Source organism: Zeugodacus cucurbitae, chromosome 4 (assembly GCF_028554725.1).
Source record: "Zeugodacus cucurbitae isolate PBARC_wt_2022May chromosome 4, idZeuCucr1.2, whole genome shotgun sequence".
Classification (NCBI taxonomy): Eukaryota; Metazoa; Arthropoda; class Insecta; order Diptera; family Tephritidae; genus Zeugodacus; species Zeugodacus cucurbitae.
In genome coordinates, this window is record NC_071669.1 from 45,512,245 (window position 1) to 45,539,545 (window position 27,301).

The 27,301-nt window shown below is 33.3% G+C and overlaps 2 protein-coding genes across 4 annotated transcripts in view; both read left to right on the top strand.

Annotated features, from left to right (window-relative positions):
* Positions 1 to 27,301, top strand: part of LOC128921527 (uncharacterized) — a 225,529-nt gene that overhangs the window by 140,284 nt on the left and 57,944 nt on the right. The window lies entirely within an intron of this gene.
* LOC105221050 (calcium-binding protein E63-1) overlaps positions 1 to 27,301 on the top strand; it is a 123,288-nt gene that overhangs the window by 30,952 nt on the left and 65,035 nt on the right. For 2 of the 3 annotated variants that reach the window (XM_011197704.3, XM_011197702.3), the window contains exons 2-3: positions 559 to 597; positions 675 to 714. In XM_011197704.3, the coding sequence (XP_011196006.1) occupies positions 559 to 597; positions 675 to 714 (79 nt within the window). Of the gene's footprint in view, positions 1 to 558; positions 598 to 674; positions 715 to 11,563; positions 12,277 to 27,301 lie in introns of those variants that run through there. The other variant, XM_011197706.3, reaches the window with a different exon arrangement.

The following is a 27,301-nucleotide window of genomic DNA, read 5'->3' on the forward strand; positions in this document are numbered from 1 at the left end:
TCTCCAAAAGTGTATATGTCTATTTAAGGATCTGGATTTGGATCTGTATCAAACATTTTTTTTTTGCTCCGTTTCTCTACATGATCCATTCCTATATAATGGCATTCTTCATAATATTCTGATAAAAATATTCAATAATTGTATCGAAATAAAACTTTTTTCTCAAATTTTGTTTTACATATATATTTTATATAAGAAAATATAGAAATTATCTATATATTGAACATCATAAAATGTTATTTATGTAAAAATCTCAAGCAACATTGAAGGAAGTTATTAAGGCCACATTTATTAGACGACGAATTATTTTTTTATTATAATTTCAAAGCCTTTTGATCGATCAGCTGAAGCACATAACACTTTAAGGGCATATTTTTCGAAAGTTTCGATGAAACTCGGACTCTAAAGATACTAGATCACAACTAGTGCGGTTTAAAATATGTTGATTTATTTTCTCAATTAATGTTAAAGTATGAACTTAATTAAAAAATAAATGTGTATTATGAATAAGTTGTTTTACAATTATTTATTTCTATAAACTATTCTACTCTCTTTCAGATGCTGGGAACAGCATTGCTTGGGAAACGTACCCCGAAGGTAAGGGCAACAACTTTTTGGCTACATTAACATTATAAACAATTCTTTAGTAATGCATTTTACTTTTTTACTTGCAGTCTGTGAAAAAGAAACCATTTACAGAGGTGGAAATAAGTGGTGAGCACAAAATAATTAGATTATACCATCTTGCTAGTAATAATTAAATGTAATATATTTTGACAGAATTAAGTATGGTTAGAATTAAAATTTAATTTACCAATATTTTATCTCAAACCAGAGAATAGCTAAAAAATAATTAAAAACTTGAGAAAACAATTTCAGGTATTCAGCTTTTTTGTAAAAAATTCGTGTTATTATACATATTTCTTATCAAAATTAATATTATGACGGAAAATAGTTTATAAATAAGATTATTGGAGAAACCTGAAATATTGGGCATGAAAATTTGGAAAGGCATATATAGAATAATGTATACAACATAAATGTTCCACAAAAGTAAAAACAAATTAAAACTTGAAATCTGACCGTTATTAATTGACCAAGCAATTATTGAGAAATAATTTCGAGTTCAGATCAAAAGTTTGTCGAATATTTCGATTAGAAATGAAATGAGACTTAATTTGTAGAACAATGCGGACTTCCAATCAAAATCGATTGTGGTTTTTATTCAGAGTCCTAACTTTTCTCATTTTTGAAAAGCGATGACAATATTTTAACTGCAATAAAAATGTGTCAATTGAAGTTGAACGTTAATTTGAGATTAGTATAATATAGTGTGGCTGTTTCGATTTAAAATTATCGATAAAAATCGATAATCTTCCAACATACGACTTTTCTTAGTTTAATTTTTTTATATATCGCTCATTTACATTAATAGTATCACAACTCAAAAAGACGATTTTTCAGGAGAGCGGTTAAAAGTTTTCAATTGTCTCTTATTTCGCAAATATAGAAAAATGCTATAAGGTATTCAAAACACTAGTGGCATGTAGTATATTAAATAAAATGATGTGCAAATGTGTACTTAAAAGTGTGTACTGAAGCTTTGCCGTAGGTATAAAAGTGACCCCTTTGGAATTGTGAAAAATATTAATAAATTTCGCTGTCATAAGTTAAATATATCGTTATTTCTGAAAAAAGCAACATGAACAACATGGCACAACTGAGATATGTATGTCGTTTTTTTGGTTAAAAAATAATGTTGGTTAAAAACATAACAAGTTTAATAACGGCACATTCTTATTTCACGGTTTATTATCAGAATGAAATTTTTATACAATTTGGACGATGAACTCAACTCAAAAATCGTGTTTTTTGAGTTATGACACTACTCATGTAAATGAGCGATATGTATATATTTTGTAAAATTTAATTCATATGTTTTAAAAAATAATCGACAATCGTTGATGATCTAAGCGATAAACAATTCTTGGAAATTTGGTAAAGATGAGAGAAAAAAATTTCAATAGAGTTAAAAAAATTATAAACATAAAATAATATTTATGCAATAATAAGAAAACTGTTGAAATAAGAATAATACCATATGTATTTCATAAAGTTGATTGCCAAAACATAGGTAACGCGATACCAAAGAAAGCTAAAAGTCCCTCAATTATATTAGTTCTTTCGCACTATTGTTTATATGTACATAATAACTGCATCTATGTATTCGCTCGTATGCTCTAGCTATTTTTAGCAGATTATTTGTGTTCACTACGCATGCTGCGGTTATTCACACTACACCTATTGGGCACATATTTTGTCAACTTTCGCTTTCATCTTTTTGCACGAACATTAAAAAATATACACAGCAGAATTAAAATAAGAATAGAACCTTTGTGGCAAAAAAGTGTCGATGTTGCGTATACCTCTAGTACCTCAACGATTTTTGACCGTTTTGACCGGCTATGTAGCTGTCAACGACTTGCACTACTATACAACTATTCTCACGCGTTTAAGCGCATTAGATGTACATAAGTGCCGTATGTGTATTTGTGGATCGATGGTGGCGGTGTGCTGTGATTGCGTTGCCTATTCGCGCCTGTGTGAACTTTTATTTTTAGCTGTTGCACTAAATTTGAAATATTTTTTCGAACAGCACTGTTGTTCCTATAGCGTACCTAGCTGTTGCTTGGCTGATTGTCACAAGAGTTATTATGTCACGTGATAAATTTAGCACTGCATCGCCTGCTGTAAGCCAAACGATGCGCGATACCGAGTGCTGATACTAGTTGCACCAAGTGCGACGGTGAATATTTTGCTAGACATACCTATATATAAAGAACGAGCAAATGTATGTACTTACAATGTCTATGCGTATATTTTCTATAATTATTCTTCGTTGCTGCCAAGGCGGTGACAGTGGTAAATGATTAGCGACCAAATAAATTTATACACATGCACCGGCGGTAAACACGCTTGAAAAGATCACAAAAGCGATTGACAGTGGTCTAAATTATTGTTCAAAAAGAACTTAAACTACAAAACTAAAAATTTGGCTTATTGTGGTTGGTCCTTTTCTTCCTCCCTCTTTTTACGAAAATGCACTATGGAAAGAGGATTGTGATAAAATATTATATTTATTAAAAAAAATGCAATTTTAATTTTATTAAAACTAAATTTCACAATGTCAGTTAACTTTATGTATTATTCACGAGGCATTACTTTCAAACTCCTTTCAACTCATTACTTCATGAAATATTTGTGGAATTATAATAATTTATTTGAACTGAAAATAGTTCTTAACGAGTAAGGAAGGTCTAAGTTCGGGTGTTACCGAACATTTTATACTCTCGCAATTTATTTATTTAATTTTATTAATATAACAAACAATTTGACTCACATATTCGGCATATATATGGTATAAAGTCCATTGAAGGTTTGACAATCCGAATATTAAATATATGGGAGATAGGGGAAGTTATGACCCGATTTCACTCATTTTTCGCACGGAGACATATTATTAGAAGAAATATATTCCCTCCGAATTTCTTCAAAATATCTGAGAGACTTTCGGTAAAAAATTTGTTAGAAGCAGAAGCAGAAGAAGAAGGTCGAGTAGTTCCTGAGATATGGTTTTTGACCCATAAGTGAGCGGAACTACGCCCATTTAAAATTTTGTATACCATTTTGAGTGCAGCTCTTCTGTATCATCTTTACAATGAAATATAAGGTTTCTGGTGGTTTCCCTTACTGAATTAAAGTATTTTTAGTAGTTTTCAACATATCCTTTGTATAGGAGGTGGACGTGGTTATGATCCGATTTCCTTAATTTTTGAACTGTATATGGTAGGTATAGTATAGGAGATAAAAAATTACATCCAAATATGCCCTTTCATAGTACGATCCTTTGTACTTCCATAGCTTTATTTATGGCTTAGTTATGGCACTTTATGTGTTTTCGGTTTTCGCCATTTTGTGGGCGTGGCAGTGGTCCGATTACTCCCATTTTCGAACTTAACCTTCTTCTGGTGCCAAGAAATACGTCTTCCAAGTTTCGTCAAGATATCTAAATTTCTACTCAAGTTACAGCTTGCACGGACGGACGGACAAACAGACGTACAGATAGACATTCGGATTTGAACTTTACTCGTCACCCCGATCATTTTGATATATATAACCCTATATCTAACTCGTTTAGTTATACAATAAACCGTTATGTGGACAAAACTATAATACTCTCTTAGCCTTTTGTTGCGAGAGTATAAAAAACGAAAAATATACCATTATGCAATACTATCGGAATCACCGGTCTATTAATGTATTCTGTTCCAAAAGTATTGAGAATTAATATCTCTTTCAATTTCATATCCCGAACACATATGTAAATAATGGGAGATATACTTTTTCACTCCGTTATAGAGAACATTCTGGACCAGCATATCCAGAATTGAGCTTTGCTCTAGGGCTGACCTCTCAACACTATATACACACACTTAATCAGCGTATTAAAATAGTAAACTATCCGACAAATTTTTAGATATGTCCTTCAACAAATAATATACTCTGTAATATATGAGGTCAACAGGCTTTATTAAAACCAAAAAAATTGGTTTCTGCATACATTATCATAGATATTTCGAAAAGCAAATTTCATAAGGGTTTAATCACTCAATTATTTTAAAATTTTGTATTCAATAATAAAGGTTACAATATCAAGTAAAAGTTTTATAATTTTAAAATTTTATAAATGATGGTAACAATATTGAAATAATTTATAATATTTTATAATCGCGAAATAATAACAATATTATACAATTTTATAAAATATTCAAATATTGAATATTATCATATAACTTATCATTGCAAGTTTCCAAGTGAAAAATTTTGATTACAAATCAATATTTCATTTGTAATCAAGTAAATTTTATTGTTATCAAAGGTTTTTAAGGGTATGTACTAATAGAGTCTGATATGAAAGTTTTTAAATAAAAGATTTATTGGCACCTAATATACATTATATCTACATGCATATCTTTATTTCATAAATTTTAATGATACATACAATTTTTTTTATCAGTTCTAGTAAATTAGTTTTAGATGATAGGTAAACTCTGAGAATTTCAAATTAAAATGTTAAAAAAAGCGTACTTTACAGCATAGAACTTTAACAATACAGTTATCATTTCAAATAGAACTTTAACAATACAGCCTTAACTAGACCTAATCTACTTTTTACTGAACTTATACTACTTGATTGGCCTGTCGGTCGATTAATCGGCATTGGCATCGGTCAGTATCAACCAAAAAATTCGGTATCGGCATCAGCTAAAAATTGGGAATCGGTCCGACACTAATACTTGGTATATGATAAAAATCTAATAATGGGTTTTTAAAAATGTGCAATAATGAAATACTCTATATTATATGCAACCTCGTACAAATATGAATATATCTAAAGTGAAATAATGTGAGTGCAGAGTTGATGAAATACATACATATATTTTTATCTTATTTGCAAACTTGTGCACTAATCAAAAGTGCAAATAAACAATTCTTCAATCTCACATCAGATAGCGTTATGTGTTTTGTGGCGCCTCATTTGTTTTGAAACGGATTCGCGTGCAAGTCAGAAGTCACAAATTTTTGATAAAAAACTGGTCATTTTTGGAGGTGATCATGCATATGTATATACAATGGGTGTAAGCAAATTTGTAAGAAGAGAAGCAGATGTATTAAAATATAGAGTAATTAAAACATAACCTTCGAGAGTCATATACGCCACTGATTTGTATTTTCATTAATAATTGTTTTCAATATTTTTAAGTAACATACATATGCACTCACTTTACGAACTCGGCATGTATGTATGTATGTATATTTATGTGAATTTAATTATCTCAGAAAAGTAATTGTCAAAATAAAATACGCCTACATTGAAAACCGCAAGCATCGCCATATTCGGTAAACTAGGGTGCAGTGACAATTACAACTTTTTTGTGTACGTATATCACATAATTTTCTGTTTATGATTGACTGCAAGTTTTTGTATATATTTGATTTTATCTTGGTTCTCAAGGTTTACGAATGTAAAAAAATGGAAAACTGATAACTGGCTGCATATAGTTACAACATTTATGGAATAATAAAAATCATCTAGTCACTCCAAATATATAAATTGTGCACATAGAGTATAAAATATCTTTTGTTTTTTAAATATTTCAATAAATATAGTATAGAGAACGTGGCAATATTTATTTGACCACCATGTATGTCATAACAATCATGTAAGCCTTGGCAGATATTTGGAAACATTGTGTACTCTCTCTATCTAGTATGTTTTTATACTCTTGCAACAAAAATTTCATAAAACTAAACGAGTTAGATATAGGGTTATGTATATCAAAATGATCAGGATGACGAGACGAGTTGAAATCCGGATGTCTGTCTGTCCGTCCGTGCAACAGATAACTTGAGCAAAAAATCAGATATCTAGACGGACACATGTTCCTTGAAACCGTAGGAGGGTTGCTATTGAAAATGCGCTAAATCGGATGATTGGCACACAAAATGTGAAAATAGGCCAAATCGGTTCACAACCCTGCCTACTTCCTATATACAAGAATTTTGAAGTCGATCTGAATCGTTTACTTTTCAATATATAAAGTAAGCACTAGTGAATATATCGGAACAGAACTTTGCACAAATAGTACATTTATAGTGTGGCATCGCCCTTCTAAAAATCCCCAAAATCGGACCATAAGTATTTAAGCCCCCATATAACAAATATGAGGACCTCAGAGCTTCGAATAATTTTTTTTACCGAAAATATAGGTAAGTCTTTCAGATATTTTGAAGAAATTCAGAGGGAATATTTTTCTTCTAATAATATGTATCCGTGCAATGAGTGAAATCGGGTCATAACTTCCCCCATCTCCCATATACCTAATGTTCGGGATTTGAAACTTTCAATGGATTTATACCATATATACATATATGCCGAATCTGTCAGTCAAATTGTGGTTATATTAATAAAATTAAATAAGTAAATTGCAAGATTATAAAATGTTCGGTTACACCCGAACTTAGCCCTTCCTTACTTGTTTCTAATAGTGTTCTGTTCCAAAAATTATTAATATCGGGTCATAACATCTCCTAGCTCCCATATACCTAATTATAGGTTCTTCAAAAATACAATGGGCTTTATTCCGCATATATGCATTGGTTAATAAGTGAGATATCTTAGCAAAATTATGTCAACATATAGTCTTGGATAAGGTGTACCTTGGTGATGAATATGGGTGAAATCGGTTTAGGAATTACCTCAGCCCTCATATACTCTTTATGATGATTGTCGCTATTCTATTGGACTTTACACCGAATATCAATAAATTGCGATACTATAAAATGTTCGGTTGCATCCAAATTTAGCCTTTTCTTACTTGTTTAGATTGTACTCAATAAAACAAAAAATTTAAAACAAATAGATTGTAACCTATATTGAACATAAGCCCCTTTAATTTATTTTAACAATACTTATAAGTCTGGAAAGGTAATCATCAACAATTTTATCATTACTTATAAAACTAATTCAAACTTTCCAGTAAATAGCTAAGATTTTAAATTTTCACCTCTCGATAACAAATAACTGTTGAAAATAGTCTCATGGCTCTTGCCCTTGCCCACATGTCGTCCTACGCTACGTACAGCATATACTGTGGTGGCGAGCGCACGCATGACTCCGTTGAGCGACCACTCGTGTGCTATGAGAAATAAATTAAGATGGATTTATTTTAGTTCATAAACACAAAGCAGTGATAAGAAAGTGCTGATAAAATTCTCTAATACAGAGTAAAAACAAAAAACTCATAATTAGAATGAAGGTTAGGCGTAGATATACATTCATACATATGTATATAAGGAAATAGTAGAGCGAAAGCGTAAATTTTGTTCAAAACAAATGACTTTAATGAATTAGAGACAAAAAAGTAGAAAAGAAAGTGTTTTGCCAGCAGATTTTGCTAAGTATTATGCCAAAATAAATTGTTGATACTCAACAGCTGACTTCATAAGCATGCAAACAAATATCTTTATGTATATTTATGGCGAGCATTCGCGGCGAAGCGAGTGCCGCTTAGTTATAGGGGCGTGTGATCAATGCACAATCATTAATCATGATAACAGTGTAATTGCGACTATTTTGTTTTTGGTAAATACCCATAGAGAAGTGTGTAGGTAAGTGGCAGGGCATTTTTAATTTGGAATTTACGATTATAAGTGCCGTCGCTGCCGCCTACCGGCTATCCAACACACCCCTGCAGCAAATTGGCGGAAAAGATAATAATCAAGAACTAGAAACTTTTGAAAAATAAACTGGTCCGAAAAGGACCCGTTCAGGTTATTAGTTATTTATTTTAATTAGACTTCAATAGTTCAGTCAAAGAAGTACACTAAAAGTATTAACTTTTATCAAATTATATTATATTGAAATATTGACTTCTTTTTTGGGAATAGTTTCAAATTTCTGTAGAGAGATTCTGAGATAGTTGAGTGACTAATTGAGCATCTAATTGATACTAATCGTAGACTAGTTCTCACCTAAATAGTTGAGTTTATTTCAGGGACTAATGTAATCACTACCTTGACTATGTTTCTATTGCTCAACTTTTTCGCTCCCAACAAGAACTTGCAAAAATGTTAGGTGCGTAGTTTTCTCAGACGAAGTCCACTCACGATAATTTAATTAACTGATATAAGCGAAATGATATGCAATAAAAAATTGGATTCAATTGAATTAAAATTTTTTGATGTAGATTTACTAAAAAATATAAATTAGTTAATTAAATTACTTAAAATATTGTTGAATTTTGAGTGCTAATCAAATATTGTTTCTATTATTATATTATTAATTTTTGTAGCAACAAACCGAAAATTGCGAATCACCCAATTTATGATAAGTATGTATATGTTTACTTTGAATTTTAAGGTGTAGCCACTGGGGTGAAGGACAATCAAACTAATTTATTCTTGACATTTTTGTCTAGTCTCCAAAATTCTTTACTATTAGAATAGAGTTCAGTCTATGCCTAATAAAAGAGACAATTGTGACGAAAACATCTGAAACCATAGATGATTGATAAAAGAAATGGGTCGGGAGTAACAGATATAAGGGAAATGTGCTGCGCATATCGGTCATATATGAGGACATTTAATTCGGCTTATTTTCCTAAAAACAAACAAAACAAGTAAGGAAAGGCTAAGTTCGGGTGCAACCGAACATTTTATACTCTCTCAATTAATTGACAAATTTTTATTAAGATAACACACAATTTGACCCAATTTGCAAATCCTACAATTAGGTATATTAGAGCTAGGGGAAGTTACACTATTAGAAGACAAATATTTCCTCTAAGATACCTGAAAGATTTACCGAAATTTTCAGTGAAAAATTACCATGGGGCACTGAATTCTTCATATTCGATATTCGGGGCTTTGAAAAGTTATAGTCCGATTTCGACAATTTTTTCGCAAGTGATGCCACAGATCATATTCAGTATTTGCGTAAAGTTTTATTTCGCTATCTTCATTGGTTTCTTATGCACAATATATTATAAAGTGAAGGAATAAGATGGAGTTCAAAATTGTGTTACTTGGAAAGTTTTCGTGGTTGTGAACCGATTTCATCCATTTTCCACACGTCTTATCAGGGTGTCAAGAAAATATTATATACCGAATTTCATTGAAATCTGTCGCGTATTTCCTGAGATATGGTTTTTAAAAAATCTGAGTGCAGCTTTCTTCTGCTATTTCTTCTGTAAAATTAAGTGTTTCTGACGTTTTTCGTTAGTGAGTTAACCCACTTTTAATATTTTTCAACCTAACCTTTGTATGGGAGATGGGCGTGATTATTATCCGATTTCAACTAATTTCATGGTGTGTGGTGGGGTACGTAAGAGAACCGACTGCAGAAAGTTTTGTATATATAGCTTTATTGGTTTACGAGATATATATAAATAACGGGGCCACGCCCACTTCCCCCAAAAAGATTACATCCAAATATGCCCCTTCCTAGTGCGATCCTTTGTTCCAAATTTTACTATTTAACTTTATTTATAGCTTAGTTATGATACTTTATGTGTTTTCGGTTTTCGCCATATTGTGGGCGTGACAGTGGTCCGATTTTAAAAAACAACCCTCTCACTGTCCCAAGGAACATGTGTTCCAAGTTTCATCAAGATATCTCAATTTTTACTCAAGTTGCACGGACGGACGGACGGACAAACAGACATTCGGATTTTGACTCGTCGCGTCACCCTGATCATTTTGATATATATAACCCTATATATAACTCGTTTAGTTTTATGACTTACAAACAACCGTTATGTGAACAAAACTATAATACTCTCTTAGCAACTTTTGTTGCGAGAGTATAAAAATTTTGAAAATATGCTAGTTCTATTATTCGCAAAATATTGAAGTAATCATCAGAGCTTTTGTGAAATATAGAAAATAACGCATCTCATCTATGTCTAGCATGCGTTGTTGATGTCAGATATGTCTGACTCTTTGGATGTAATTTAATTAATTTGATACTCTAATAGGTTCATATTTGGCGAGGCTTTAAGTAGCTGAATTTGTGTCGAGAATAGAGAATTCACCAGAGGAAGTATAAGACCGTTTCAAAGATGAAGTGTTACAGAACTTGTATATAGTAGGTATTGTTCAACAGAATCTAGAATAATATTCTAAAAGCTAGATTTGTACCTAATAATCAACCGTGGAGATTGATAAGGATGCACTTTCAGTTACAAATATGCATCGTAAGACAGTCTAATTTATAACTAATATTGTAAACGGTAAACCTAATGCTTAGTAGTTAAAAAAGATACTGTCAGTCTCCAAATCCCTCACTCTAACAATTATTAATGACAATCTAATCAACAGTTGGAAATAACGGGATATCCGTTCGTCGCCTGATAGTTTGCTTATTAATATAATCATCTTTTCTCTATCTACAACTGTTTGTTGGCGGAACAAATGTCATATGTGTGTATATATGTAATCGTATAGAATATTTACAATGTTTGACAGGCTGCGACAGCACGACAACCATAAATTTGATAACTTGCGAAAAACTATGCACACACACAAACCTATATTAAACCTATATTAACTGTATGAATTTGTGCTTAATCACACCCACACTGATATAGATTCATTAGTTTTATAACTTGAGTGTCATAAAATACTTATTATACATACATACATATATCCGAATAAATATAATTTATACATACATATATGCATGTAAGTATGTATATGAATATTTACGCTACCTGTGATACACTCGTACCGCCCAGTCGTGCGGGTCGGTCCACTTGGCACTTGACAAGCCTGAAGGCAACAGGTATTATTTAGACCACGAAATCAGCAACCGAAGACAGTCTTTATCTCCGTATATTTAGGCAGATAAGCAAGTGGCGCGGGTGTTGCCAAAAACAAGCGTACAATCAAACAGCCAAACAGCCAAGCTACGCCGAACTCCTCACAGTTATAAAGAGGCGCATTGGCAAAACAACGTGATAACTGTTGTTACTCGATATTGTATTAAAATTTTGTTTCGTCCGTGGAAAAGTGACGCGCTGTTTCGGTTGGAATAGGATCTACCAGTAGTTGACGGATTTGAAGATCGTACGGAGTACTTAAGGCATAATAAGACTCGATTCAGCATAAATTGGTGCTAAAAGTGTTTGCGCGTGTCTAAAGATTTAAATATTTTTTATAAAATGAAGTTTGAGTAAAAATAAATTCAATTATTAAGTTAAAAATTTAATGAGTAGATTTTAAGAGCAGCTTGATTGAATCGTCTTCTATAAAAACAAAAAATTTATAAAAACACAGTGAACCAGTTTTAAAGATTGAATCCATTATATTTATCCACCAAATATATTGTCTGGCATTTCCGTGTGCATAATTGACTCATCAAAATAATCAAATTCGAAGACTTTTTGATTGACTGTCTGCTCGTTTGTAATTGCTATAAAGTAACTGTTTACTTCTATAGTTGTGCATTGGTGCGTGGAAGTCAAACGGTTAATTATTGGCGTCGTTATAACTTTGTGTTGAAGTGGCCAATTGGCAAATATATCTCAATCATTTAACTTTGTTTTTGTTGAGTTCCATATTTTCGAGTTTGCTGTGACCGCTGTGATAACGGTGTAATTTCTGATAACGATTACAGTGTGACCACTTTTATAAATATGAGCAATGATGATATTTGTAAGTACTCAACTGCTAAAGCTTTTATTTTTTAATGGACAGTTATTGTATCATATTTGTTAAGTATACTTATAGGTATTAAGTATCAATACATTAGGGTGATCCAAACTTATTTGCAAATATTTTTTATTATAAATTTATTTATTAACTTTGTAATTTAATAAAATTATATGATAATATAAAAGCAAGCAAAATTAATAACGTACCACTAGTTTCTCCATGGATCTTGAAGACATTTTAGGGGTTAGATGGGTTCCAAAATTTGTTTGTCTCATTAAATAGTGTAATATCCAAAAATATCAAATCAATCCGAGTAATATTCTAAGAGATATACTCTTTGGAACTTCCGCCCATCAATCCACGTCAATACGAATGTAAAATTTTAAACGCATTTATCTCAAAACTCACCTTTCAAGGCGATGGACACGATATCTCCAAAAGCGATGAAGCGAAATGAAGCGTTTTTGTTCAAATTTGGCACACAACTTTGGAATAATATTATCTAGTTAATGAACGAAAAATTTTTTATATTGTTATTATAACTATTTTTTCGATCCAAAATATGTCGAAAATTTGACCAAAAAAGTGAGATTTTTCGTTTAAATTCGGTCAAAAAATTGAATTTCAATATTTCCTTTTTTTCTTTATTCATTAACTAGATTTATTCATATACTATCGAAATATATTTGGTTTATTGTTTTTGGATGAACCAATCATGAGTTATAATGTCTACCGCAAGAACTTCTTTTAGACACGTCATGAGAGATGACATGCCAACGGCTGAGTTTTCCGAATTAAAGAAAAAATTCCACAAAATACTGTTTAAGCATGTATCTTTCATACGCTGAATGGTTTAAATGAAATATATGATTGTATATATTAAAAAACTAGCAGACCCGGCCACACGTTTTTGTGGCTAAGGTATACATTAAATTAAGTTGGTCCAATCTTGGCTTCGGCGACGATATTGATTACTCGAGGTTGATTTATGTTACGCAGCATCATTACAACTCACACTACTTTTAATTGCAAAGTACAGGCAATTTTAAATAGTTTGGGATAATTGACTACGTCATCCTGGTTAGTAGCTGTGTCAACTCTCTTGGACCGAAATTCTAAATTGTCGCATTAAGATCATCGATATTTTTTTTTACCACCAATATAGGTCATTCAATCAGTCATTTATGGTTATCATATTGAGGTTTCATGTCAGGAAAACTTCTCTTTCGAGTCAGTGAAGTGAAAGAAATCTGTTGGAAATGCTATTAATCCATCGAGGTGTCAACTGCCAACTACTTCTACAATCGCAATTTGGTATTGTTGCAAAAACACTCATATGTTAGTTGTTAATTGGCGATTCTTTATGTGTCGCCACAAATTAAATGATTTTAGGCATGCGATTAGCCCGTCAGTAACAGTTGATCCAGGAATAATTGGAAGAGTCTGGCGTAAATCACCTGCTAACATAATCCTGGCTCCACCAAAAACGTTCATCGACAATCAAGACCTTTTAAAGTCCTGTGCAGTACCTCCAGCGACTTCTTGAATATTTGGAAAATTTTCGTTAATCGTTCGTTTTTGACGATTTTGCTGACTGGTGTTTCGTTCATTTGCAATTTAGGAGTAATTTCAAGGCCGAATGTGCCGTATGTTTGCCTACTAACAGGTGCCAAGTCGCCCCTATTCCCGTTAACCTTGGTGGTGAAAATGAGTGAAATTGGTTCTGGAATTACATCAGCCCTCATATACTATATATGATGATTTTCTATTGGACTTTATGTCGAATATATAGGTAAAATTGTGTGTTATCTTAATAAAATTACATCAATAAATTGTGAGAGTATAAAATGTTCGTTTGGACCCGAACTTAGCCTTTCCTTATTTGTTACAAATTATTTTGGGCTATCGACACAACCTTATACAATTGAACAATAACAAAAATATTTTAACAAAGCAACAATGACAACCTTCAAATTATAATTTTTTGTTTTCTCTTTTATATTTTTCTTGTCAACTCGAATAAAATTCTCTTATTATTATCTTCCTCGAAATTTTTTCATATTTACTCACTTTCTAATCTTTTTCTGGCCTTCCACGAATATTTCAAGACTAAAATTAGCCAGATCGGTTTGGCCGTTCTCGTTTTTTTGCGGCACAAACGAACAGCAATTCATTTTTATATTTTTATATTATTATCAAGCGACAATTATTTTTAATTCCGCACAGGACCATTCAAAAATTTCAAAATTTTTAACTCGTGATATCTTTTGAATGGTATGTCAGAATCTAATAACTCAAAAAGTTATATAAAGGTTTTGAAGCGATCTTAAATAATAAATTATTTATTTCGATAAGGATTAATACTAAGGTATAAATAAAGAGCCTTTTCAAGTAGTGGTATATTAATTAATTTTTTTATATAAAATCGCTTATTGTGACAAAACTATTTATAATAGTTAGAGGCATGATGTCGCAACCTTTTTTGTAGATAATGATAAGTTCTACAAAATTGTAGTACATCACTTTGTTATATCTTCAATCGTTTTCGCAGCATTCGCGATTAAAGAAAGTTTTTTGGCATTTTTTTTTTCATTATCGGAGTTTTGGTAAGGAACCCTATTTTTTTTTTTTAACTAAATATAGCCTATGTCACTCAGGGATAGTATACCTTTCCAACGGTGAAAGAATTTTTCAAATCGGTTCAGTAGTTTCGGAGCCTATTCGACACAAACAAACAAAAAACAAACATTTCCTCTTTATAATATTAGTATAGATAAAAAAATTGGAAAATTTTTCATTTCAAAAACTTAGTCTTCAAAAAAGTTTTCAAATCCATCATCCCTAATGTAGGTGCATATGTATATATGTATTCGCTGCAACTTTTATCACTGGCTGAACTTGTCTCTGTCCGGTTTTTTTATATTTTTTTTTTATTTTCGAGAAAATATTTAAACGTGTGTATAGTGTTTATTATTATATAATCTACGATGTGATTTATAAATATAAGCATAAACTAAAAAAAATATCGCCTTATATGTAATTTTTTGCGAATATGTAGATATTTGTTTTCCTTAACATGGGCTTATCAAACCGTTTTATTATTTGTTATTTATCCGTTCATTATTATACGATTGTCGATACAAATAGCAAAGGTGCAGCGTCGGATTTAATGAGTTCAAAAGCCAATATTCTGATAACTAATAGCGAATGATATTACAGTTTTAGTTTCGAAAGCAATAAATTAAAATAGATAAAATAATTATTTTGAGAAATTATCGCATTGAAAATCTAAATTAGTATTTTTATAGTCTGCTTATAGTCATGAAGTTCAAAAAGATAGAAATCAATATACCTACATATGGTTATATCAATCAATGCATGCCTCATTTATAATTTTTATATGAAAATTAGACAGAGCCATGCGATGCAACTTTAAACATAGAGCTATGACCTCAATATTACATACCTTCGCTATCATATCTAACTACATACAATATTCATAGTCATGCTCGCCACATTTGCGCTCAACAATAGTGATAAGAATATTTTCCAATGTCAAACAAGACAACTACCATTATAAAGCATAGGAGACGTGCGATGTTTTCTGAAGCAAAGAAACTTTATCAAAAGATTTCAGTAAACACTAAGTGCATAAACACTGACCACATCGTGGGAAGACCAAAATTACAAGTATTTATTAACGCCAAAAATGTCGCAGCATTTACATACACATGTATGCAAATAAGGCGCCTGAACGCTGCGCATAAGTTAAACCATTTAAATAATTTTCGCCAAACCAAAGTTTTGCGTCGAAATAACCGGATGCTTGCGACTTTGTCCGTTGGCATTTGTGGGTGATGCTCGTTTTGACGCTAATAAATAACTGAAAAAGAAGAAAAAATGTACAGCAACAATATTTAGTAGCTGGTGACAGCGGACTCTTAATTAGCTGCTGCCGAAAATTTCTAGTCACACCCGACACTCATTTTTCTTGCTCAATCCCACTTGCACTTTTCGTAGCATAAGCGAAGGCGTTGAAGCTGCCGCGCTCTCGTCTGTCGAGTGGGTGTGGGCAATATGAACGTCGTTGCGGGCGCAGCACTTAATCATTTTGACGTGTCTAATTGAAAATTTTGTAGGCGACAAAGTGTTTGTCTTCGTTGTCACTTAATAGTTAAAACAACCAATGCGGGGTTGTTGTCGTGCGATTCGTGGTACTCATAAGTATATACTCCACTATCAATACTACATAAATATGTGTGTATGAAGATATGCTAATTAAAGTGAACAAATTTAATTGTAATACTAGCTTTACCCCGTTTTTCACTCAATTAATCGCTTGCTATAAATTTGTAGCGACATGTTTTTGTAGCTAGCTTGTCGCTTGAGAGTTGACATTTGTTGTTCATATTCCGTAGTCGTTGTTGTCGTTGTGGGATTATTCCGTTTTGCCTGCTTGTTTGCTATTAGATTTCTGGTTAATTTATATAGGCGCGTGATTAATTCTCCACTTTAATGAGCGTAAGATAAAAGGTAAGCTACTTGTGGCGGAGATATCGAAATACACCGGTGGTTCAAGTTCAGTCAGCTCAACAGCATGGCATGTGTTGTTGTTGCTGCTGTAAAAAATACGAATCAAATGAAAACAAAATCTGTTAAAGTAAATCAAAATGATTTTACTAAAATGTTGATGCGATAAGCTCTACCAAGTAGTAAAGTAAGAGAGTCAAAGCTTATCTGTATAAATTGTCATTGCTCAAGTGGTTCGCGAGGGCAGTGGGGTTTCAAGATGACATTGATTTACGATAAGAGCTATCTCATATTGTCGATAAAGCTACCCCTTTTGTCTGCCACTTTTTATGCCATACTTGAAATATAAAACTATATGTTTTTTTTTTTAATTATTAACTAGTACAAAATAACAACAGTGCTAATTTCTTTGGTCTACAAGTTGTTATTAATTTGAGTATCAAAATGGTCTTTCCAGAACAGTGGAATCTCTTCATCATTTTTTACACTGCCGCAATTTTTCCTGCAGCAAAAATTAAGGTAACCCATGCCGTTACTCTTATAGAAGACTGTACCTTCTCTATTAAGTTCTGCGGTTCGTATTATTTGCTCCAGCAGTAGAGTAGTAGAGTAGTGACCCTGTTTGAAACCTCGTTTAGTATTGAATGGCTCGAAGAGGTCCTTCCCGATTCTGATGGAGCTTTCGGTGTTGCTCAACGTCAGTTTACACAGCCGTATTAGTTTTGCGGGGATACCAAATTCAGACATCGCGGCGTAAAGGCGTAAATATACATTTTTATTTTTTTGAAGTTATACTTCTTATACGAGTTCGGAACAGTTCCGATAATTGTTGCGCAACAGCAACATTATGCATAAACATACATATGTACTTGTATATATGTCATTGAACAAACACACAAACTTACATTTGTATTTTATTTTGTCAACTACCAAATTTACATTATCCCAGTGAACAAACAGAAAAAATTGTATCATGGCATTGGAAGCAATGACAGGTCATGTCGCGCTTTGCGATTTGATAAAATTACGTCGAAATCCAATTGTCACCTTAGAAAAAGAATTATTCGAGTTTCTTAGCACAAGAAAATGTTTATCAATAATATCATTAAATTGTCAAAGTGTTAAAACTAGCTGTGTCAAATATTTCTTACCGCTGGTGGGGGAAAATAAATGATAGTCTAGCTTTATTGAGAAATTATTTCATTCTGATTTTATTTTGGTTTTTTACTTACTTATATACAAATTTTAGAATTATCTTAAGAACTAATTATATATGTATGTGTATATTTTATATGTTGCACGATAAGGGGTTATTTCAAATGCACACAAGCAATTGCCCAAATGTATTTTTATAACCAATAGGTTATCTTGTGCATACATATAAATGTGTTTGTTGAGTGCATGCATGTTGCATATAGATGCATGCGTGCCTCATATAAATATATGTACGTTGTATATATAAATGTATGTATTATATGTATGTATGTCATTAAATATATTTGAACATACATATTTATGCTCAGTGGACTGTATGTGTTATTACATTTTTCTTATTTAATATTCTTAATATGTAGAGTAATAAAAAACTAAATATATACGCACATGTTCATTTTTGAACATTCTCCCGGGCGACAAAAGTGACTCCTGTTCTTTTTTGAACATTCTCCCGGGCGACAATGGTGACTCCTGGATAGATGACCTCAGCTTGTAATCGTCGCCTCGTCTTTACCGATGCCCCAATTAACATTTGTGTGTGATAGTTTTGGGAAGCCGCAAGAATAACGCCTTTGTAGCGACCAGTGCATCGTGCTCCTAATTCCAAAGTGGCCTTTAATGGCCCATATCTGCTCCAACATAAGTTGCCATGGTATTAGTAACTCCCAAATGGTTGTTACTACATCCACTTTTTCAAACAATATCTGTTGACTGTATTTTGCAAGTTTAAATTGTTCTCGACTTTTCCTTATATATTGTAGTAATGTCTTCTTATCAATTTCCAACGCATTGGATCTTTTCTTCAGTAATGTTATCATCTTTTTATATATTAATTTTTTCACATAGTGGTATTTATTTTTCATTCGTGAATCAAGCATGTTATTTTTCCTCCTATATGTTGTATTGTTGTCTGGTATCTTCTTACCACGAATATCTCCACCAATCATCGTTGCCACAATCGGTGTTATTGTTATTTTCCAGCTCCTGCACGATTTGCTTCTGTATTGCTGGACATTTTTATCTTCAATATTTTCTTCGATTTGGTTACTTTCAGTAATAACTCCTTGTGTATATTTTTCTTCTTCTTCAACCAATTTATTTGTTTTTTCCTCAGATAAAAGAAATTCATGAGATTCTTCTGCTAAAGAACTTTCTGAAATAAGTTCTTCTTTCATGAACATTTTTTCTGACAGCATATAATGCGGAAACGAAATTTCGCTGTGAACAGTGATACGTTTTGAAGAAGTAGTAACATCTTCCTTCTGTGTTGCTACTTTTTTGACATGTAATGCATCTGCGTCGTCGTTTCTTTTCAGGTCCTTTGTAATTGGGTTATCACCATAAGGGTAGGTGACTTTCTCCAATGTGTATTTGTCATTAGTTGGTTGTTCATTACCGGCAAGTCTCTCCAGTGGCATATTTCCATCGTCATATGCCTTGGACCCAACTGTAGTAGCGGTGCCAAAAGTACTTCCACTATTAGTTTCCACCTTACCTTTGTTAGCTGGAGCCTTGAAAATTAGGCTCGAAAATTTATTTGATTGCATTTCTGGATCTGAGTCATATGTATTGGTTTGACCAAAGACACTATCCTTTGTATCAGCGTCAAAACCACTAGTAGCTGGAGCCTTAAAAGGTAGGCTCGAAAATTTAATGTTGAATAATTCCCTTTGCATTTTCAACATTCGTACAATTTCGGCGACTTCAATCAGTAATTCCTCTGCTTCAATATAAATAAATTTCTCGTCGTATTTATATGATAACTCATCCAAATTTTGCTCCACGAGGTTTTGAAAATGTTGTAATTGAATTTCATACCTTTCAAGTGCAGCTTCGTCAGCAATATATATATTTGCTTTTACCTCTGCAATTATAGATATAATTCTTTCTGATCTTTTTGCAATTGCTTGCAATAAGTGGTCTGCCACTTTTTCGGTTGGGCTATACGCTCTTGCCCCTGTATCCATTCCTTTGGATGCTTGTTGTTGTCTCCCAACTCTACAACAAATGCGGCATACTTCCATATTATTTTTTATATTAAAATTTTATAAAAAAACAAACTGTTCTTTTTCTTCAAAGAATTTGAGGATTTTTGTTTCGATCGCCTTGTTGATCTTGCTGTGCCTCGACTCACAGCTGCTGTAATTCTTTGAATAACAGTTAACTAATGCGTATTGTCTCTCGCAAATACGTTTTACATACAATCTTTTCAATTGATTTTTTTTTTGTCTTTTGCCTAATTCATGTATAGGACTTTTTCTTGCCTGTATTTCTTCTATATACAGGTCTTTTTATTTGTCTGAGCTCACATTCTGCTCTAAAGACCAAATTTTGTAATAGGTGCCTCTATATTCTAATAGCAGGCCTTCTTAATTGGATCTCTCTTCGGCTCCGGATCTCTCTATCCGGCTCGAAGGACCAAATGTTTAAAACAAGCTGATTTCAAATACCTCTTACCGCGGGTCGGGGAAAATATTTGAAACACCAAGCTTGAGTGAGAACTATTTCATTCTCAAAATGTTAAAACTAGCTGTGTCAAATATTTCTTACCGCTGGTGGGGGAAAATAAATGATAGTCTAGCTTTATTGAGAAATTATTTCATTCTGATTTTATTTTGGTTTTTTACTTACTTATATACAAATTTTAGAATTATCTTAAGAACTAATTATATATGTATGTGTGTATGTCTATATGTATATTTTATATGTTGCACGATAAGGGGTTATTTCAAATGCACACAAGCAATTGCCCAAATGTATTTTTATAACCAATAGGTTATCTTGTGCATACATATAAATGTGTTTGTTGAGTGCATGCATGTTGCATATAGATGCATGCGTGCCTCATATAAATATATGTACGTTGTATATATAAATGTATGTATTATATGTATGTATGTCATTAAATATATTTGAACATACATATTTATGCTCAGTGGACTGTATGTGTTATTACATTTTTCTTATTTAATATTCTTAATATGTAGAGTAATAAAAAACTAAATATATACGCACATGTTCATTTTTGAACATTCTCCCGGGCGACAAAAGTGACTCCTGTTCTTTTTTGAACACAAAGTCTTCGTGCTCATGTTGATGATTTCTCAGATAGAGTGTTTAAACAGTCAAACATCTTGATGTTATCAGAAACATTTATGAGCGACAACGAGCCTCCTGTATCCGTACCAAATTTTGATTTCGTTGTAAGATTTCAACGAAATGAATCAAGAAATTCAGGCGTTGCTATTTATCACAATGAACAAGACAAATGTCATATTCTCACTCTTCATTTAGATATAAAGGCTCCGTATGCGAGTGATGCTGATGTGACGATATCAACATCAACAAGAATTGGCGATTTGTGTGCGGTAGAATGCAAAATGAACCCTAGCGATAATCATAATAATAAAAAATTGAATTTAATTGCCATTTATATATCACCAAATTCATCGATGAGAGATATGAAATTGTACATCGGTAAAGCTTTATTACCGTTGTCAACTGCAGGTTCGCAAGTTTTTGCAGATATTATCGGAGGACCAGTAGAGTATAGCGAACAACCGGTACTCCTTGCGGGAGATTTTAATGTAAATTTCTCATTGCCAGAAGCTGAACCATTACTGGCATTCCTCAGAGAGAAATTTTCATTAGAAATGATCAATGGAAGAAATGATCCTACGACAAAAGGAGGTACGACTATTGATGCGGTATTCGCGAGAAATATAGATAAAATAGATGTAAGACATTTCATATCGTATTTTAGTTATCATAATCCAATTGTGAAAATGTGAATTTAAGAAAGTGTATCTCGCTAGTTTTCTTTCATACAAAATGATATGCATGTCTTGGAATATCACTAAGGCTGCGTGCATGTCGGAGCTGCGATAAGTGATAAGAGCGTCGATAAGAGCGAAGCGTAGAAAATTGATACATGTAATTTAATACAAGTGTGCATGTCGGAGGAGCGCGCGAACTCACTCTTTGCTGGCTATCATCGATAAGAGCGTAGAAATTGTAGGTCAGTAATTTCTTCGCTCTTATCGATGATGGACACGGAAGACTTAATAAGAATTAAGATGAAGATCTTTGTTTTTTTTAAGTTTATTGCCTCTTGTGAAAAATATGTCTTCATCGAATAAAATACTATACCAAATATAGGTATTGCAGCTGACACATGAATGGATTAACCCAAAAATTTGGTAATTTCGCCAGCCTTGCTGCAGTCGATCCGAAATTTGAGACAGAATGTAATCGAAAGTATCGCTTGTCATTCTCATGTATTCGAAAAACTTTTTTGGATCCTGTCTTAAGCTACAATAGAGATGATGAAATTCTACGAAATTTTGCCATTTTTGATTTATAGGATGCGCCGAAAACGAGCGTTTTGTCCCCTCAGTATTATGCATATGATAATATGTTATGCACACCATACAAAACTATAACTCGACGCTATGCTCTTGTCGCTGCTCTTATCGACGTTCTTATCGCTTATCACAGCTCCGACATGCACGCAGCCTAAGAAGTATAACTTCATCCGCGCGTAGGGACTCCACGCACTCTTTTATTTTTCTCTCGCTTTAATCATCGCATCTAGTATTGTCCATCAATGAGGACCGACAAGCTTGTTTCTCTCTTTTTGAGATAAAACGTTATAAATGATGCAAATATTAGGGCCTCTGTTATGAATAACAGGCACGCTATACATTCATTTTAACATTTTATCAGGAACAAATGCAATTTGTTGCCAAACCGTTCGAAGAGCATCTTTAAATCTGCAACTTGGGGAAATTGTAAACATATTATTTATGAAGCCATAATTCTTTAATTGAAATAATCTATTATAAATCGAGTAAAAGTTCTGAGTTCATCACAAACATGACGAAGATTGAGTTTTGCTATTTACTTGATAATTCACCTGAATGCTGAAGAATTTTGAGCCTGGACGATTCTATGTCACCATATTAAATAATGTTTATTTGATTTCTAGACGGTCAGTGACCAGTCAGATCTACTTTTACTGGATGAAGATGTTCAGCGTTGAACGCAGGAAACTGCTTATACCTCTTAGAATGAATGAATATCAGACAAATGAAGGTTGGGAGCATGCAAGTGCAATTTTGATGGATTATAGGATTTGATCATATTCTGGTTAGTTTTCAAAGTTCATTACAAAACTTAGATTTTGTCTACTCAAAAGACATGATCTCTGCCAATTCGTGTATGAAGTTTAATACCTTATAAAAAGGAAAAAAAAAATTTAAGAAGTAAAATGCTTAGAAACATCACGTGTTTGACATGATACATGCATAATGAAAATGTCCATAAAAATCTTGGTAAATAAAGAAGTAGAGGACAGCAGAATGAAATATATTTCTAAACTTCGAGATCACCCAAACCCATTGGCTAATGCTCAAGTATTGTCCTGTGATCAAACACGCCTAAAAAGAAGAGATGTACCTGCGTACTAAAGACATAGTTGCACCAAAACAGCTCAATCACTTACTTGAACTTGTAAAGTTTCTTAATAGATTTAAGATTTTATAACTTATTGTTAAAAAAAAGAATAAAATGCGAAACACAGCAAAATGTTTTAAAATTTTTTAAAACAAAATTAATTTCAATGAATGTTATGAAAAGGTCATTAGCGGTTGATTTTATTTTTCAGGAAATAAATAACTAAATTTAGGCCGATTTTCTGAATTTGTATTATATTTGCATAAATATATTGAACTCAACCTAATTATCATTTGCAAACATAGAACGAGGACACAAGTATTTGACCTACATAAATTGTAATTATACTTTACATATATTAATACAAACATACATACATTTATACATATACAAATTATTAGTATGAAAAAAGAACACTCGCTTACTATTAGTCTTGTGAACCCAAGATATGAAAATCACAAAGTTTTCAAGACAACTAAGGACCGAAATAAATTTACACCTAAAATGTGAAATAACCCACTGAACGACAGAGATTTATGTGCCGCCTAGAAAAGATTGTTGTCACAAAATTTATTCGGCAACACGAGCAGCCGCAGCAGCAGCAGTGTAAATAAAATACTAACAAGGGAGTGATTTGCATTATTTCAAACACTCGCACACATTAATGAAATCACGCATAAAACGTTTGGTTACGTATACGCCACGGTCGACTGTTTACAATGAAACAAAGGACATTAGTGCGTGTTTTTTATGTGACAGTTTTATGCGATGTGAGACACGTGACTTCGTGTGTTTAGTGTCAGCACGCAGACGGAGCGGTTAGAGTACAATACAAGCAGTTATCTTGATTTGCTACTGAGTTCAGTGCAAGAGTAATTTAAAGGGTAATGCCACTTGCGAAATTATAAGAATTAAATTTTTGGCAATTTTAAAAAAACATAAGGAGTTCAATATCTGTAGGGGCAATTTTCGCTAGAAGTATTACTATGGAATAAAATAAGATTTACAAATCTTTGCACAAAAATGACTCTTAACCAATGTGTCAACGAAAATCTCTGGCTTTAAGACGTATTGTACGCTTTCCGATCTTTTTACGACTTCTCGCAAATGTGTTGCCACGACTTGTGTGCACCAAATTGCTACACGTGTCTTTGGCTGGGCATTGCCTTATTACTTTGTTGGCTGGCCGTTTTATCGTCGTCGACAAACTGGGAAAAAAAATCCAGTTGGCTGATTTTTATGGCCGAACTTTGTTTGCTGGCGCATGTTTGTTGGCCGCATGCATTTATTACTACTGCTTTGTTCACAGTTACTTTGCTACAACTTTGTCCACGAACTTTCGCTGGCATTGCATGGAATTCGCTTGTGCTCCGGCTCGTGTGGCAGGCGCGTTAGCATGGTGTGTGTGCGTGTGAATTAGCGTGATAAGCGCACCAAATGAATTTTAATGAGCGCATCACTTAACTTTGACTTTGATTTTATTCTATTCAATTGCGTCTGTGCACTGTAAGTTTCAGCCATTTAAAACACACGGCTCGTTAGGTTTTCGTTAAGCTTGTAGCTGCTTGGGGTTAATGCTTTTTGCTTGCAATTCATGTAATTAAGCCAAGCCATGACGTTGGCCCCCCGTTGATTATCCACTAAATCCACGGCTGCATGCGAGTGATTTGCGCCTTGTAGGCCATTGGCTTTTGGTAATTGAAATGTGTTTTCCTTGGCATTTGGTTGCAAGCCTGCAAGCGATTGCTCAATACTGATGTTGCAACTGTTGCATAAGCGCTGCACTTTTTCGCACGATTTGTTTTCACTTCAAATTCTGTTTTCATTTGTGTATTTTTTGGTTTTTGTCTCTTCCCATCAGCGACCACATGTTGTTAGAGTTGCAAGGCGCATGCGCACGCATATCAACATCCCTAAAATGCAAGCTTGAAGATACGTTTACTTGCTCTCTTGTACTCTAAAGCACCGACTCTCTTTGCTGTTTTCGCTCCCCATCCATTTTCATATTTGTTTGTTTTTGTTATGCTGGAATATGATTTCACTCGGAAATTTTTACTCTTCACTTTAGCATACTTATAAATATGTCTGTGGGAGATTGTGGGTGTATGGGGCTGGTGGTGTACCCGCAAATTTCGCTGTTGACCATGTTGCTGTTTGCGTTATTCGAATTTTTGTGGTCTGTGTACAATTGCGCTGTGGGGATGTAGCTACAACAAGGTCATTGGAAATTATTCTCAATCTCAATACATATACGGTATACATATACATTTATATGTATGTATATATGTAAATATTTATATATGCAACACCATTACATATATATATATTATTTATCATATTGTTTGCATTTTCGTTGTTGTAGTTTTATAAGGGGCTTGTTCATAACAGGGTGATTCGATCTGAAATGAAACAAAATATAATTATTTATGTGTTTCGATGTTAAATATTCTTTAGTAATACTCTGATTTTTAGGAAACTTCTGAAATTTTTCTAATATTTGTATATTTTTTTGGGAAGAAATACAATACAAACATAAAAGCCATTTGCCTTTCGCAGTAAACTTAAAAATAGGAGATGTGCGATCGGGTTACACTATATATATGTATGTATATATACTGTACTAAAAAAAGTGTTATAGTGATCGGATTTAGTTTAAATTTGCGCCGTTTCGTTCGATAATCTGTTTTCATCCAGACAGCAACTTCATATTACCCCCCTCGTAGAAGCTCCTCTCCTTATTTGCGAAGAATTCGGACGCCACAAGCCTCTTTAGGATTCAACTTTACACCACCAAGGGAAGAACGAAGAACTCGGATAGCCATTTTCACAAGCCTCTTTTGAATTAAACTTTACACCACCAAGGACGTTCGCCATGGACAGGAACAGGTGGTAATCACAGCTACTCCCGTAGCTTTTTGCGGGTCGTCAACGAAGTGTGTGGTCTGGCGTTGTCCTGGTGGAACACTACACCCTTCCTGTTGGCCAATTGTGGACGCTTCTGGTCGATCGCCTGCTTCAAGTGGTCCAGTTTTTCGCAGTAGATGGTAGAATTAAGCGTCTGGCCACATGTGAGCAGATCATAGTGGAAGATTCCCTTCCAATCCCACCAAACACACAGCAAAATCTTCCTGGCCGTCGATGTTTTCAACGATTTGATCGGTATTCGTCGTCCCAGGTCTTCCGCCGGTTGGCTTAAGACCTGGTATCGCTTTCATCCGCTCTGAATCGTCGAAACCATTCCTCCGCAGTTCGAAGATAGAGTACCATCCCCCAAAACACCATTAATCTCACGGAACGTTTTTCTAGAGGATTTGCCTTTAGCGAAGGAAAACTTTAAAATAGCGCCAATTTCTGCGTTAGTGAACTCCATGTTTACACTTCTATAACTGTTGAACTCAATATCTAAACTAATCATGCATACCGTCGTTTTGTCTGTTATGTCAAGACCTTTCAAAGATGTATAGTATTGCCAGATATGAGCTCTGTAGCGCTTTATACATTTCAAAGGACAAATAGGCCAACCTAATATAGTGCCGAATTATTATCGCTGCTAAAACGCAATAAAACCCATATATTTCTGAAGCGAGTGTTTACTGGTTCATTAACGACAACGTAAAACCAAAACGGTTGTGGTCGAATCACGATGAGCCGAAGCAAAAAGCAGTCAAGCCAGGATTAACGCTCATGATTGGTCATAGTAGGAGCTAAGTGTGGTAATGGAATTTTTGAAAAGTGGTTGTTGTCGCCAGTCGATAGTATGCAATTTGGCATAAGATGGCATCGTTCAAAATTGTAACCCGATTTTTCGTAATTTATAATTTTTTGG